Raw genomic sequence first — 17,708 nt, 5'->3', positions numbered from 1 at the left:
CTAATATGCTGATTTGGTACTCGAGAAGCATTTTTTTTATTGTTATCAATATTGAAAGCTGTTGTGCTGCTCAATATTAAACCGTGATGCATTAGTAAAAAGAATAAAAGAACAGCATTTATTTGAGACAGACAGCTTCATTTGTTACATTATAAATGTCTTTACTGTCTCTATGACTGATATGTTGGCTATAAATGTGTGTTTCTCTGACCTGTCGGAACTCTTGAGGGAGGCGTGCCACTCCTTTTCTCTCCAGTACTGGATTGGCTGGAGTTTGCAGAGTCGTAATTGGACAGCGAGCTGGAGGGCGAGCAGATGTCAAAGTGGGCCGCAGGGGGGGCTGGGGTGGGCAGGGTGGCGTTGGGAGAGGAGAGGCCTGAGTCAGGTTGTTTATTCTCCAGATCTGCCGAAGGGTCGCGTGACAAGACTCTGTGTTCCACACTCTGAGATGAAAGCTAGTGTTATTGTTAGGCATTGATTAGTGGCATTTATTTGGTAGGTTGACCTTAAAGATGCCTGTAACTGGTTAATAAACTCTTTGAGAGTGCTTAAAGGAATAAATTCCTTTTGATAAACAAAAGTTAATTACAGGCAGTAACAAATGAGATTGCAGCTGATGAGGTGGTAAGAAACCACATCATTACACTGGGGACATGCAATTATTCTCTAGTACACACTCACAACAACCTACTTATAATGTATAGCCTACATGCACGTATAGACGGGTGCACTTTGTTGTTCCTCATTAAAGTTTTACACATACAGAAAGGAATAGAACTTAAAATGTGGCTAAGGTTTTGTGCACACAATAAGAATTTAATATTTTATATTGGTAATCCCATACTTGAACACATTGTCTCACAGAAAAGTTAAAAAAGAAAGAATAATATATATATATTTTGTAGTACTAAGATTGAAAACAAAAATATGAAAGCACATGTGAATGAGAATTTAACATTTCTTTTGTTGTACATCCTTTAAGACTGTGTGTAGTTGTGTCTGTACAGTATCTCACCATGTTTTCGACAGTGCGGAGGTACTTGGCACACTGTTGATGCCCGTTGTATTCAGCTAGGTCTCCTGCTGAGAATCCATCCTGGTCCCGTAATCCCATATCCACTCCGTTCACTACCAGAATTTGACAGCACTACACAGCGAAAAACACATTTATATTTATAACACCCAGAAAATCTGGGACTGCTTTATTAAATATTTTTAGTTGGTTGGGGATGTGAACAAACCCTTTTTTAAACTTTGGAGAATAATCGGACAAATATATTATACACAGAGTTTTGAGAAAATGCTGCTTAAATATATAATATAATGTATAATATTTTTGACTGATTTGGTAATGCTTCCAAATATCAGTAATAGTCAAGTCACCTTCATTTATATAGCGCTTTTTGCAATACAGCGATAATAGGAAATTAATGGAACAAAGATTGTTTTAGTTGTACTGCAGCTCTAGAAAAAAGTCATTGTCCAAGTACGTTTTTCATTAATTCATTTCCGTTGTAAAAATCATTAGTTATTAACTTAGGGGCCGTGTACACAACAGCGTTTTCAACAGAAAACAGATAACTTTTAATTCGTTCTGGCCATTCATTTACATGACAACAGTGTTTTGGTGGCCTGAGAACTTAAAAGTTACAAGTAGGTTTCAAAGTGCACGTTTTTGAAACCAAGTTTTGAATCATCGTCACCGTGTAAGCTTCAAAAACGTAAATCTGTGAAAACGATGATGGCATGCACATACGTATTTCATGTTTAGTCTATAGCTATGCGTGTTTGAATGCATATAAGCTTTAGAATTGTCTTTCTTTACAAAGTACCTGGCCTGCATAATACAGCGTTTTAAGTATTTTCCGCAGATCGACGTGAACGGGAATCATTTTGAGAATGTTTTTATCTGTGCATAGGGAAAGGGAAGGCGAGGAGGTCCGAGAAGGCCTTAGCAGGGGATAGTCTAGTTGAAAAGGTCTCTACACTTCAGGGCTGCGTTGTGGTCATGTTTAGACAGGTCCTTCATTTGATCTGGATACTACAGTGTTACTATCAATATCAATACGATACACTAGTACTCAGCTCTGAGTATTACACAGCCTCTTACACAGAATTATGCACATATTTTCGCCTAAACATCATCATTTAAAAGCGTGTGTGCTCTTCTTGTAGGGTGTGAATGTTTGTCTGTTGACATTTGAGAGTTTGAGAAAGACAGTTGAGTAAAGTATTAGTGGTTTTAAAATATATGCAGTAAAAGGGTACTTTTAATGACAGCTGTCATGCGTTTAGCCCTCAGGTGGAAAACAAGAGACAATACTCTCTGACTCACTTTTTCTGTCAACTACCCTCAGATGGATCATGTTACAACAAATAGTATGACGTGCTTCTGTGAAAATGTCTGTGCTATCTGCAACCTTCTTTACAATAATCTCATATAAGTTATGACATAAAAACACTGGTCTTTTACTCACATTTTTTTATAATTCTGTTTTAAGAATGTATTTATTTTAATAAAAATAGTCCTGATGGACATTTCAGGCAGTGGCCGGGGGGCCGACTGACAAATGCATAGCCAGAAGAGGTGACGACCCAGGTGGAGCTGACGGTGCGACGGCCCAGGGCGATATCGGTGGCTCAGAAGTCCAAGGCCTAAGGTGGAGATGAGAGCCTAGAAGACCAGAGTCCCCCCTTTTCCACCGAAGCACGTACACCAAAGTGTTTCGACAGATTGTCTGCTATATTTGCTTCTTATTTAGTATATCTAGGGAATTGGTTTATGAAAAATTGACTGAAATTAAGATAAAATTTATACAAAACGAAATTCACTTTAAAGAAAGGCTTTCTACAAAACAAAACTTAATTTAGTGGTCAAAATCATGTCTTACCCATCAAATCTTCTGATATATTGCGCATCTTACTTATGCTGTTCAATTTTCATAATCAGCATAGATGTAAAAAAAAAATTACATTATAATATTTGGTCTCACTTTATATTAAGTGGCTTTAAGTACTATGTACTTACATTGAACAATAAGTACAATGTATTATTGTGTTCCTGTTGTATTGTAAAACACTTTTGCTGCTATTGAGGTGTGATACGGGTAAGGTTAGGGACAGGTGTGGTGGTATGGGTCGGTTTAAGGGTAGGATAAGTTGTGAGGGGAGGGTCAACTGTGTAATTACAAATGTAATTACATAAATTAATTATAGCTGTAATTACATGCTGGAATTTTAAAATGTAACTACAATGTAAAAACATGTATGTACAAAAAAGTCCATTGAATCAAATTATTAATTTCAATGTAAGTACATAGTACTTAAAGCTATTTAATGGCTACTACACATATAGTGGGCCTACAGACTCTTCTATTGAAATTAACATTAATAATGCTGTAGAAGTGCAGTTTATTAATAGTAGCTTAGTTAACTAATCTAATTAAGTGTTACCGATTGTTTATACACCGATTCACAGGTCTCGTGAGTTCAGTGTTGGTCAGGTCAGTTGTTTTAACTATTCATTAAAGTGAAAGGTTAAAATGAGTTGTTTGTGTATCGGACGTGTGCATGTTTGTGTAGTGGACGTCTAGCCACGGCACGCTTCTGTGATTATCTCGGCTGTTTAGGAGATCGCGCAATATTTGCGTCAATACAGAAAACATTTAATCACTGGATAGGTTTTTTCGTTTATTGAAATGTGGTTTATGTCAGCTTTTTAGAGAAGATAAGCAACGTGTTTTTTTCCGCACAATTCACACACCACGGTAATTCAGGAGAAAAAAGTCTCCAAATGCTTCATGTGAAACTGCGGTCTTCCGACCCTTTACTATCGTTTCAATTGATTTTTATTAATATGCGTGAGGGAGAGAGAGCAAGGGCTCTCTAGTAAGTGGAAAAACAAACAGGTTCTGAGAAAGGTCACAAGTTGAACCAACTTTGAAACAGCACCAGTTCCGAACTTCTTTTTTGGTGGAAAAGGCCTCAGTGAGGACATAGGAGGAGCTGGAGGGAAGGAGGAGCCCAGCAGAGCTGAAGGGGGGTTGAGGGCTGAGGTACAGCTGGAGGCCCGGAAGTCCGCAATGGAACCAGAACGACGAATGACCAAGGAGGAGATGGCAGCCTAGAAGACCAGAGTGAGGACATTGGATGAGCTGGAGGGAAGGAGGAGCCCAGCAGAGCTGAAGGGGGGTTGAGAGCTGAGGTACAGCTGGAGGCCCGGAAGTCCGCAATGGAACCAGAACGACGAATGACCAAGGAGGAGATGGCAGCCTAGAAGACCAGAGTGAGGACATTGGATGAGCTGGAGGGAAGGAGGAGCCCATCAGAGCCGAAGGGGTTGAGGGCTGAGGCACAGCCGGAGGCCTGGAAGTCCGCGATGGAACCAGAATGACGAATGACCAAGGAGGAGATGGGAGCCTAGAAGACCAGAGTGAGGACGTTGGATGAGCTGAAGGGAAGGAGGAGCCCAGCAGAGCCGAAGGGGGGTTGAGGGCTGAGGTACAGCCGGAGGCCCGGAAGTCCGCAATGGAACCAGAACGACGAATGACCAAGGAGGAAATGGGAGCCTAGAAGACCAGAGTGAGGACGTTGGATGAGCTGGAGGGAAGGAGGAGACCATCAGAGCCGAAGGGGTTGAGGGCTGAGGCACAGCCGGAGGCCTGGAAGTCCGCGATGGAACCAGAACGACGAATGACCAAAGTGGAGATGGGAGCCAAGAAGACCGGAGTGAGGACATTGGATGAGCTGGAGGGAAGGAGGAGCCCATCAGAGCCGAAGGGGTTGAGGGCTGAGGTACAGCCGGAGGCCCGGAAGTCCGTGATGGAACCAGAACGACGAATGATCAAGGTGGAGCAGGAAGGGCAAGGCACCCCGGTGGGGCCCTAGGGATGACGGATCACAGTATTGTCGATGGAGCACAGAGCCAAGGCAGAGCTGACAGGCTGACAGGCCAAGCTGGAGCCATGAGCTTAGAGGCCCGAGGTGCAGCCTGGTGACCAGCAGCGAGGGTGGAGCAAAGGAGTAAAACAGGTGAGTCCATGGATGCGGACAGTGCCAACGGAGAGGATGAGAAAAACAGAATGGGCAGGATATAGGGAGAGGCTGGGTTGAGAAGGAGAGAAGCTGGGGGTGGGGGCTGGTTCCAAGGTCCGAAAGATAATGAGCCAGTTCTCCTTCTCTGGTTCTGAGGTGGACTGCTCAGACGGTGCTGACACCTGGGTGGACCTGTTGATAGGCTCTGGCCTTGGGACGGATCTGGAGATTGGCTTTGGTTTCAGGACAAATTCTGTGGCTGGCTCTGTCTCTGTCTCACTCTGGGCTGAGAAGATGAGTTCAATCTGGACCGGTCAGAGAGATGGCTGGTGGAAGCTGTACTGGTTTGGGGGAGTCGGAGATGATAGTGTACACAATCTGAGAGGAACAGATGGGCTCTGGCGGGCCACATTATTTCAGATTAAACAATTTGTGAGGTTGGTTGCTCTAAATTTGTACCACAATGACATGTTATAATACTGTATGTTGCATTTAGTTGCACCATATGTTGAATGGCAAGAGAGATGTAAGAAACATTAATCTAAAATAATTTTCATGGTGATTTCTTATACATACCTCCAGCTCTCCATTCTCAGCAGCGTCATGAAGAGGCGTACCACCCCAGCTGTCTGTCACTATTTCCCCACCATGCAGGAGGAGCCAGCTGAGAACCTTGGAATGGCCACGGCTGGCAGCAAAGTGCATGGCACTGGCCCCATCATTGTCTCTGTCAGCTAGGCTGATTTCTGTGAAACTCATCTGTAGAAGACAAAAAAAGTAGTTTGTAAAGATATAGTAAAATGTCTCACCACCTCATACAACACGCCTGATAAAGCATCTACAGATATGATGTTACAAATATTGAGACAACCAGCCTCATGGGACATATATGCTATAGTGGCTCAAATTATGCACCAGTAGGTTCAATTCTAAATAACGACAGGAAATGACAGAGGTGCCTTTGAGCACATAACCCACAATCACAGCCTCCTATTGTGTGTGCACTAACTTGGATGGGTTTAATGCAGAGGACAAATCATGCTAATTTTCTGCAAGTAATTATACAGAAAGGATAAAGTAGTCAAGTCACATTTTTTTACAATATAAATACTTTCAAAGCAGCTTCACATTAATAAGTCAGTAAAATTGCAGTGTCAAAGCTGTAAAGCAGCTTTACAGAAGATTATAGTGTCATTATTACTTAGCTCAATGCTGTTTCAGTTAACTGTGTCAGTGTTGCCAAGTCCATTAATCAAGTTCAATTCAACTATAAGCCGCTATCCATCTCAATTCATTTAAGAAATGTGTTCTCCTCCTATAGGAAAACCACAGAAAACTCAGTTCTAAGCTGTCCAAAAATGTTTTAGTTATATATAACAATAACGAAACAAATACATTTCTATATTTTTCATTCGAAATGCTCACAGATTTTGATGTTTTTCTGTAACAGTTGCTTATAAACTTGTACGTTTATGTGGTATGTATATTTTCATATTTCATATTTTAACTTTAAATAATACTCATCCAACAAGCCAGCTCACCAGCCAAACAATGACAGTGTTGTGTCCCATTTGGGCAGCAGCGTGCAATGGTGTCATCCCATCATTGGCTCTGATACTTGGCTCCGCCCCGCAGTCCTTCACTAGGTACTGGACAACTTCCAGGTGGCCCTCCTGACATGCAAGGTAAAGTGGCGTGGCACCATTCTTGGTTTGTAAATTGACAACTCTAAAACACAAAGAAAAACACAAAATCAAGGAAATTATAGCCATACAATTAAATAACAGGTGATTAGAAATGAAAAAGAATTGTAATCTTGTTTCTATATAAATCTTAGTCACATAAACACCCTTCTTGCTATAAAAATGTGGAACAGCAGCAAAAACCTAACCCATCATAATTATGTGATTTATGAGACGAGACTCTCCAATGTTTTCAATTGCAGATATTTCTGATATTTCTGAAGACAACATCTTAGGCCAGATGATCGACAACAGAAAGCAGCGAGAGGGCCCAACTAGACTTACAATAAATTGGATGATATTTTATAGTATCTCACCACCATGATTCTACGATATTGTGAGTCTTGAGCCACTGGTTGCTAGGTGGATGCTTGTGGTATTCTGGGTAGTTTTCCATGTTCATGTTCATGTCCATGTCCAGCCTTTTTTGTGTGTTTGATCGTGTTTTGAATAATATTAAACTGCACTTGGGTTCTGCAACCTTGCCTCCAGTGGACCAATGTTACAGTTAGTATGGCAGTACACAGCATTGTGGTTCCAGAGGTCTGGACCTCTGTATTTTTAAGTCATAAAATAATAGCCTAATAATGATTGTTTTGGTGCTATAAGATATTTTATAACGCCAAGATCTACAGTAATGAGCTGATCAGCGCTTGTTAATGTCAAAATGACTAAGATGCTAATGACAATCAAATCAAAAATGGAGGTCATTACTGTTCCTTTATACAAAAGAAGAGCATGAATTCCAACATGCTTCCATTTTAACAGCCAAAAAGTGTGATATAAGATAAAACTTTTAAAATGTGTGCTACAATAAATATGTTAAGGCATGCAAACAACTCAACAAGCAACATTTTTATAGCCTAGAAATCTAGACGCACCCTAGCGGCAGCAAAAATAATTTTGCAGCAAAGTGTGGTCTAGCAACTCTCCATAGACATTTTAGCTGGAAAAACTCAACTCTGGTAGGGCCAATCACATCGTGTATAGAGTCGGCGGGCGGGCTTAACATAATGACGACAGAGTTGAGCCGGTCAGAGCAAGTTCAGACATATTCGGTTTGAAGTCGTTCATCCTCGGATGCGGCGCTGTTACAAAAAAGCTGTGGTGAAATGATCAACTTGTCATTTTTGCCCACTCGTGCTGTGTCGTCGAGTATAAAGGCTTTATTCTGTGTCGGTGCGCGCTATGATCGGTAAGGTGCACGGACCTCTCCCGAATCATCCCCAGCACCCCGAAGCACCACTACTCCGGCTCCGTTTCCCTCGTAAGCTGATATTAGTATTTAAACATTCTCTATGATATTATTTTTTTTAATGACACACTGTCTCTTTCTCTCTCATACACACAAAAACACACACATACTGTCTCTTTCTCTCTCACACATACGTAGGCTAGTTATAAACTCTTTTTACTTTTAATGATTAGTGTTTTATTTTTAAAGTTTGTGGGTCGTGTAAAAAAACAAAAAAATCCCTTATTTTGGGGATGGATTCTGGGAAATCTCCCTTATTTTCAATGTTCAATGTTGACAGCTGGACTGGATGCGGTAAAAGTTTAATATATCAACTTGCTCCGCTGAGTATGTCACCTTCTTCGTTGCTCTGATTGGCTGTAGCGCTATCCAATTGCGTGCAGAGAGAATTTGAAAGACAACCGTTTATCCCGCCCCTCGGATTGAACCCTGTCAATGAAGAGTTTCCAGACCTTACATCTTGATGTAGGTCTGGCATAACAGGCTAATATTTTTAGCCAACTGGGCATGAACTAAAACATGGTAAAATACCGTGTTGACTGCAGAAAAACGCAACATTGCTGGTCACCACAAAAATGTATGTTTTGCATGTTGGGACCAGCATGAGATGTTGGTTTGCTGGTCACCAGCATGGGAAGCAGTAGTGTTGGGTGTACCAGAAACACCAGTTCAGTTTAGCTTGAGAACATCATTACTAGTCTATTAGCTACACCAGCACTATAACAGCCCTAACCAGCATAAATGAGCCTGGACCAACATTGAATTTATGCTGGATTTTCTGCAGGGTTATGGTCAGGCACATGCACAGGGGGTGGCTTGGGGCCCAAAGCAGCTGCTCCTTTTCCGTCCAGGGCTAAAGATGCCCCTATGTAAACGCAAATTCATTCTCCCAGGTTTTCTCCCAGTGTCTATACTGTACATCGCCATTGTCTTTCTCTTGTTCTCTGTCCATTGTTGTATGTAATGGTTGCTTGTGTTCCTTTTTGCCTTGCTCTCGTCGTGTTCCAAGTTTGGCATTTTGTTCCTAATATTCTGCCTACTTTCCATTGCTCCCCTGTTAATTATCTTTTTGTATATTCATATTATTGAGGACAAGATGACAAAGTCTAAATACATTTAAATGATCAATAACATTTCATTCCAAATTCAAAAAAGGTCCCAAAGATATTGTTGACCCTCTGAGACAAATTGATACAACAGTCCAGTGTTTGCCTTTCTGAGGGGAAGCATTCAGCTCTAATGTCTGTCCCAGATCCTTCCTCAAAGTCACAAGCAGGAGTTCCAGGAGAGAACAGGATTCTTCCTATAAATACCATAAAGCTCAGCTTTATTTGGACACAGACTGACAAGGCATCAATGAGTCTTTTAAGAGGATCAGCGCTACTTCACTCACTGTATTCATTCGCTGTAATCACCAGCTCTTTACAGAGGGCAAACTATGAGGATTGTTACAAGAGGAAAAGTGAGTGGGGAAAACGTCTTCGTTTGACCGATTGTGAACAACACGAGTGGCAAACACGCCCAATAATTTGTCTTGAATAACCTCTGATGATGACTTCTTCGGAATTTGCACATCAGAGGGTACAAATAGCCATGTGACATCATGAACACGCCCTCAGTGCAGCAATGAAGCGCACTTTCCCATTTTTTCACAAGGGGGTAATCCATCAGCCAGAAGTTGAAACCTCGCGGGAGCCGCCATTGTAGCAGAACTTCACCTGCTGTTAGCATTTCATTGGCGTCACTTTGACAGCGAATAACTTTAAATCTGAGGAGTCTAAACACTCAATTTGTCCATTATTTATTTATAAAGAAACACAACAATGTATAAAAGGCTCCATTACCTTGTATCTTACATTATGGCCCTGTCGAAGCAGTTTTTGTAAAAATAGGTAGTAACAACTGCATCATAAAGAATCGACTCTCTGTCGCACAGTAGAGAAATTACCGTATAGACAGGAGGAGAAGCTTGCAGGCAATCGGGGGAACATGGAGACATAAAGTCCGATAAAGTCGAGGGAGAAGCCCATAGAGAGTCATAAAGTTGATCCTGCTGCTAGCTCATGGACAGCTAATACTCACTCTCTCCATCTCTGTTAGATTCGGAAGGGAATTATTCAGATTTCTACTAAAAGACATACAGGTCACGTGATAGGCTCAGTTTGAGCCTACGCAGTACGCCTAGCTATCAGCTTTTAACAGGCTTCAATTTTCTCCGTTGAAATCAATGAGGTCGCTGTGTCCATTTCTTTTCCTGTCTGCTTTTTCAGGGAACAGGGTTACAATCAAGTAACCCAAGATGTTCCCTTTCAAAAGCTACACTCAAACTGAAATGGTGGCCACAGATACTCTGAGAGTAGCAGGGCATGTGCCTGCTGACGGTTTATTCTCCAGACACTCCATCACTGAAACAATCTGGCAGTGGACTAGTTTTGCATGATGTATAGTACACCACCTTTCAAAGACAATGTCACTTAAGGGCGTACATTCTTCTAGTGGAGGCACTTACATCCACTGAAAGTCCAGCATCTCTTAGATGCTTAGATCGCTGAAGGCCCCTGCATCTGAGACAGGCGATCTCTCCTGTTCAGTATCACCCAAGGAGAGACGTCAGGAGAGATGTGATTTCTGAGAACCAGGCTCTGGTCGGCCAACAAGGTGATATCAGTAATAGGGGTGATATCAGTAATAGACCTTCTCCAGGACTCACAGGAGCAGAGCGATCGGTGGAAACACATAGAGATGTTTCCTGGGCTATGCATGGGTCATGGTGTCCAGACTGGAGGAGTCAACAAGTAGTACAGGGAACATTGCATCGTAAAATCTTTCCCAGATCTGACTGACTACATCGGGATGGAGCTTCCAATCCCCACGTGTGACCTCCTGTCTGGACAATAGATCTGCTCCCACATTCATGCTTCTGGGAATGTAAATCACCCTGAGGGACAGGAACCTGCTCCACTTGTTTGTTCAAATGGCGAGAACGCAGTCTGCCCTGGGGATTTATATAAGCGACAACTGCAGTGTTGTACACCCGCACTAGGACATGGTAGCCTCTTAACTGCCAGAGGAAGTATTTCAGGGTCAGAAATACAGCATTCAATTTGAGGCAATTGATATTCCAATCAAGATGACAGCCTCTACAGATCCCTTGGGTTGGACAACCATCTAAGACAGCTCCCCAGCAAGTCAGGGAAGCATCTGTTGTTAGCATCCTATGACTACAACATGCACCTAGAGTGGGACCCAAGGTGAGAAACCGGGGTCTGAAGTACAAAGAAAGGGTACAAAGCTTGCAGCGCGTAACCCTTACAATAAATATAGATTTATATAAAAGAGTGCACAAAGTGCTCAACTCTTTCCATAAGCACTTACCATAAGCATGGATTTTAGAAAGGGCATGAAGATCACAATGCGACTAGTGATTTCTTTGGGCCTTCTGCACATTAAACGTTTCTGCTGTGGCGAGCCAGGGGATTTCCTCCAAGGGCTATCGGGCTAAAGTAATATAAACTTCAAATTTCCTGACCCAGACTCGACACCTGTGGGGGACAGATGTGCCCGCATGGTAAGAGAGTCCTAAACAATCCCTAAATATGTTGTCCTCTGGGCAGGAGGGTGAATGCTTTTCTTGGCATTAAATCTCAACCCCAGAGATACAAGATGTCGAACATCCAACGTCGAAGCACAAGATCTTGAGAATAGGCATGTGCCGGTATCAAATTTTCATGCTGAGATTAATTGGTTGAGCTTTTATCATGGTAAACGGTATTATCCAACGCTATCTCACGACCAATTCGTCCGAATTTGTACGAGTGATTAAAAGGTGGCTAATTCGTAAGAATTTGTATGACCTCACTCGTCTGAATTTGTACGATTTGTCTGAACCCACGTTATGGGTAGGTTTGGGGCGGGTCATTCGTACGAATTCATATGAATTGGCCAATTTGTAAAATATGTACTATTTAGCAAAAATCGGACTAATTCGTACGAGTGAGGTCACACGAATTGTTACGAATTAGCCACCAAATTGCCGGGAGATCGGGTTGTATTATCACAATATTTTAATTGCACATTAGAAACGGATGCAATGGGGGTATCTAAAAAAAAAACTTGCATCACAGTCAAAACATTTATTAACTCACCAGAATTGTATAAAGTTTAGTGACAACATGTTACAATGTTTACTAGGGTTGGAACGGTAAATGTATTCGTATTGAACCGAAACGGTACGGGTGTCACGGTTTGGTGCACGAATTTACATGGAGAATACACAGTATAAAAATAAATAAAACCCGCATGCAAATTAATGTAATGCAAGTTTATTGTTAGATATTGTTAGATTAGGGACACATAATCTGTACCATCGGCTAGCTCTGAATGCGCGTTCACTTCAAACGTTGGCTTTATAAGCTATTCGCTTTGGACTAGCGTCGAACTAGACGCGATAGACGCAAATTTGACGCTCTATTCGCGTTTGGTGTGACCGCGTAATGAGCAGGCTGCGCTGTCATTATTGCAATGCTGGAGTGTGTGTGTGTGTGTGTGAGAGAGAGAGAGAGAGGCGCGGGCTCGATCGATCAGTGGAAACGTAAAAAAAAACATACTCATTTTGTTCAGATCATTAAACCTGCAAAGTGTTTACATATATTTGTGTACACTCGCAATAAAACACAATATTGTGCTTTTGTCACACTCTTGACAAACTGTAACCTACAACTGTCACCCAACCAAAATCACACACACACTGTTTTCAAAGCAAAACATTTATCAAACTCCATTTCAATACAGTCTGTGGGTCCCATCTTTTGGACATTCGTCATTTTGCGTTGGTTTTAATTTCTTGTCCTCTTACACATTCTGCATTGATTAAAAAAGAAAATCGAATATGTTTTTAATGGTAGTATTATTTTATACAGAAATAAATTATTTATAATTCAGATGAGAATAATGTTACATCGTTAATTAATAATGTTAATTAAAATGAAGGAAAACAAATTGATCTGAAATATAGCAAAATAATTTTCAATTAATTCAGGTACAATTACCAAACATATCGCAAGGTCTTTTAGTCTTTTTATTCTTTTAATTAATAAACGAATTATATAAAACTATTGTCAGTGCACTACAAATAAACTGGTTCTATGCCTTTATTAATAAAACTTATTTAAAAAATACAATGCCTTCTGTATTTTTGTTTTGCTTACACACCTCCATTGTACCGAAATCATACCGAACCGTGATGTCTGAACCGAGGTATGAACCAAACCGTGACTTCTGTGACTACCGTTCCACCCCTAATGTTTACATGGTACAATGACTGGTAGGCTACTGTTTGTATTATTGCTTAAAACAATTTTCACGATTTCAATTCCATTCTTGGATTTGATTTCAATCTTGACTCATTTGGATACAGTACATACTAGGTAGGCTACAGAAGATAGCGTGCATGTTAATTTTTCTCAAGAAAAATATATATCTCACATATATGCTATATATATAAAACTAATGTGCTGGTCATTAAATGGCTTTCCTGAGGTAAATGTAACGTTCTGTGACATAATTGTTCTCCTGGAGTTTTATTGACCTCTCTCAGTAGTTGAAAAACACTGATTTATCAATATTATGTAAGATACATATTCCTTTCGTTAAGTTCTACTCTATCTTTAAATAAAAGGTGACAGATGATCAGTTTACTTGAACTGAGGCACTACAGCGATCTTCACGTCACATTTACAAGTGCCAAAACGGTATTTATTGTGTATATACCGGTAAATATTGGTATTTATACCGCATTAGATATTCAGAATATAATTGGTGTTTAAAAAATATATATTGACAACATTAACAGATGATTCAGATAAGAATCGGTTGCTAATCTAAAAAAAAAAAAAGGGGAGGGACTTCCAAAAGAAAAATAAAGAGATGGTAAATTTTTAAAACAGGAAGAGGAATTAATCAGGGACTCAGTCATTAGGAAGTGATCAGACATGTGAATCTTTCATGAGTGTAACCCTAATAGGCTCAGTCATCCGTGCCTTGGGGGGGTACACACACAGAAACTTGTAATGACCACAAATACACCTACACATTATTTATATGGCTAAATTTTTTTTACAAATACATAAAATACATACAACTACTATTTATATTCAAGGGAAGCTATTGTTTCACCAATGAAACCAATAAACCAATATAAAGTATTGATGGTGCATTATAATCAACATTATTTTCTAATTTACTATATTCACTATACAACCCCAGGACTTCTTCATCTATACATAAACAATGTTTGTAATGACATCATAACACTATTGTATGTTCACAAAGATCCCTGACCTGATACAGCCTTGTTTGAGGCACAGATGTCCTTCCTGTATGAATAATTTAGGCTCGAGTGAAAAGGTAACAGAAGCAGCTGTCAGAAGATGTGGCAGAGCAAAGCACTTCAACCAACAAAGTCCCACTTGACCTCTTTTTCACAAGGCTCAGTTGATCAGCTTTTTAAAACGTAACATCTTACAAGAGGTAGACCTTGATAAAAGAGAACATGTCAGCCAACTTTAAATGGTACTAGAAAGTAGCCAAATGGAAACACAATGAAATTGGACAAAAGGACACCTTTGGAATTATGTACCTTGCATTTACAATGAATGTCCAGCAACCAGATCATTAAATGCTGAATTTGAGAACAGAACCTGTCAGAAAGAATCATTCACATTCTGTTAACTGAATGAACAGATCAAAAGAATCAGAGGAAAGCTAGGGAAAGTGTGTAGCTATACCAGAAGTGTAGATGGGACAGTCGCATATTTAAATACCTTCACATACTTAACCCTCAGGTGCTCTTCGGTCATTTCTGACCAAAAAGTTTTCTGTTTTGAATTTCTAAAAATCACAGCTTCATCAGAATGTTATGAAACTTGGTGACTTTTATGGCATTATGTATGTGAATACAAAAAAAAATTGAGGTCATGATCCGAGCAGGCTAAGCGGTCTTAAAAAAAATAGTCACACTTGTGGTCTTCGGTCAAAAATAACACCCATAGGAAATGAATGGGAAATTGACAAAAACAACAAAATTCACAATTTTTTATTTTTATTTTATTTTTTTACTTTTTTTTAATAAAAAATAGTTTTTGAGATTGTTTCAACTATATATTCAAATCCACCACCAAAAAAAAAAAAAAAACATCTGGGGAATTCACATGCTTCTCCATAGAGAGCTGTACATGTCATCTAGTGGTTACACCATGATTCTACGCTTTTTCTCTAGACTGTAACCAGATGGTGCTAATTTTCTTCAAAAAAAAAAAAACATTTCTTAAGGCCTAGACTCTATATTAAACTAAAATACTGCATTAATATTTTTTGAAAAAAAAAATTAAAATATTTTTTTCCATGGCAAAATAGACCATAAATATTGCATAAATATCAATAAATTCAATCAAATTGTCTCAAAATACTAAATTACAAAGAATAAATATTATAGAACAAAAATAAATTGCATTGGTTTTACTGGGATGGAGGAAATTAAAATTTTTAGGTGTCCGGTCACTTTTGACCGGGAAGATAACAAGTGTGACTCAGAAACGAAGAGCACCTGAGGGTTAACCTGTTAACTGTCTTTTTTAAATGAACATGGGAATGCACATTTCGAACTTAAATGGTTGTAATTCAAGAATGCTTTGGAATATAGACGCAAGATTTGGAATATAAATGCAAGATAGGTCTCGTTTTAAAGAAGACATTTGGCAGATTTTTGTCGAAGTGAAATAAATTAAGAAAGTGAAACAGAAAAAAAGTTATAGAAGTTTGAGTTTATGGAAATGTACAATGTAAAAAAAATAATTATTCATATTTTATATAAAATATATATTTTCAAAACCTGGGCTACTCTAAAACTGCAGAAAAATCAAAGACAAAAATCTGAACAAGTTTAAATTTTAGGTTGATATCTCAAAAAATTAGCTTTCTGTGAGATTCTGTTTGGGCGCACTGGCGCAGTACCAAACTTTTTCACTAGGGCACAACCAGACTCCATTACTGCCCATATAAGGGCGCCTCCATTTTTGTCCATTGTTTTGAGTGATATGAACCATTATTTCCACAATTTTCATACAATTTATGAAGTAGACATCCTATTGAAGGGGTGCTCAAAATCCCTTGCCTCTTCAGCATATATCATATATCCTTTTGAATGTATTTCTTTTATAAAGTATATTCATTATCACTTAATAATTTATCCACATTTATATATTCCTTGTGCTTATGGTTTAGAAAATTATATTCTTAAATGCATGCTGATGTAAGTAACCAGCTTCTTTTAGGTGCACAAGGCATTTGTCTCTTTCTCTGGTATCAGGAGAAAGGTTTATGGATCCTGAAGGCGTTGTGAACACACATGTCCAACACATATGCTCTTTCTCTGTACAGATGGTCAAGCTATATTGAGCATTGCTATATTGAACTTTAATTGTTGTATTAAAATGTATTCTTTCTATTATATTTCCTTTCTGGGGAGCAAATGTTATCTGTTTTTCTCCCAAGCGAGTGAATGTTTTACCATTATGTTTTGGTACACTTAACTGATAATAAGCAGCTCAGACTCTCTTCAGCCTTGATGGGAGCTCTTATTTGTCCTATGTGAATGCCGTAACAGTGAAAATAATAGGGAAATAGGGATTTGGTTTGTGTGTTAAAACACAAAGGGGTCATTGAAGCCAATTGTTTAAGGCACCATTTCTTAAGGTCTTACTCCAGTTAGTGTTAGTCTATTGGTTGCAGGTTAAGGAACAACTGCCATTATTGGAGATTGAGTTGTTGTTCTGGACATACTGGCGCCCAGCAACCCAAACCTGTGACCTGGAAGGTCATGATGTGCCTCTGAACGTCAGATGCATCATCGATGGATATATGCTTCCTCTGTATATGTGTGGAAAATTACTGTGTTTATCTATTTCTTAGCCAATGAGAATCATTCATCGTGTAAGCAATGACGTAGCTTAGACCTTGGAAAAGGCATAACTGCTGTGATCTTTGTAACTGCAAGAAGGCGGTCTATGAACTCTTGTCTTCTGCTGACTTCTGCTGATGAAACTATGCTCAGTAAAACTTTCTTTAATTTTTTATAATTCTGACTCTGGGTCTTCATTCTTCATATCTGGTTCTGGGTCTTTAACTGTTTACCCCTAACACTATTCAGAAGTAGTATGGGAAGTTTGGCAGATTTTGATATGAATCTGAATGTGCGAATGTGCGTTATAACTCACTGCCACATCACAAATGGTGAATTTATTAAAAAAAACTTTTGCTGATGATTTACTCATCCACATGTCATCCAAGATGTCCACATCTTTCTATCTTCAGTCGAAAAGAAATTAAGGTTTTTGATGAAAACATTCCAGGATTTTTTTCATATAATGGACTTCAATGGGAACCAAACGGTTCAAGGTCCAAATGACAGTTTCAGAGCAGCTTCAAAGGGCTTTAAACGACACCAGACAATGAATAAGGGTCTTATCTAGGACCCTTCGAGTCATGACTCGAAAAAAGATTTGTTCATTTTGATGAACGAGTTTGAACAGGAGAGTCACGAACGCTCATCACAGAACAGAGCAAGGCGAGCATTTGTGCTTATTTTTTAAATGGCCGATCGTTTCGCTAGATAAGATCCT

At 39.5% G+C, this 17,708-nt stretch overlaps 1 protein-coding gene across 2 annotated transcripts in view; it reads right to left on the bottom strand.

Annotated features, from left to right (window-relative positions):
* espn (espin) overlaps window positions 1-17,708 on the bottom strand; it is a 93,440-nt gene that overhangs the window by 63,359 nt on the left and 12,373 nt on the right. For both annotated transcript variants that reach the window (XM_089119337.1, XM_089119338.1), the window contains 4 exons: window positions 6,576-6,762; window positions 5,611-5,793; window positions 1,016-1,147; window positions 212-443 (listed from right to left, as the gene is read on the bottom strand). In XM_089119337.1, the coding sequence (XP_088975463.1) occupies window positions 212-443; window positions 1,016-1,147; window positions 5,611-5,793; window positions 6,576-6,762 (734 nt within the window). The remainder of the gene's footprint in view (window positions 1-211; window positions 444-1,015; window positions 1,148-5,610; window positions 5,794-6,575; window positions 6,763-17,708) is intronic.

This window comes from Pimephales promelas, chromosome 14 (assembly GCF_988280905.1).
Source record: "Pimephales promelas chromosome 14, fPimPro1.hap1.1, whole genome shotgun sequence".
NCBI classification, from domain to species: Eukaryota; Metazoa; Chordata; class Actinopteri; order Cypriniformes; family Leuciscidae; genus Pimephales; species Pimephales promelas.
This window is presented reverse-complemented; position numbering and strand designations above follow the sequence as displayed.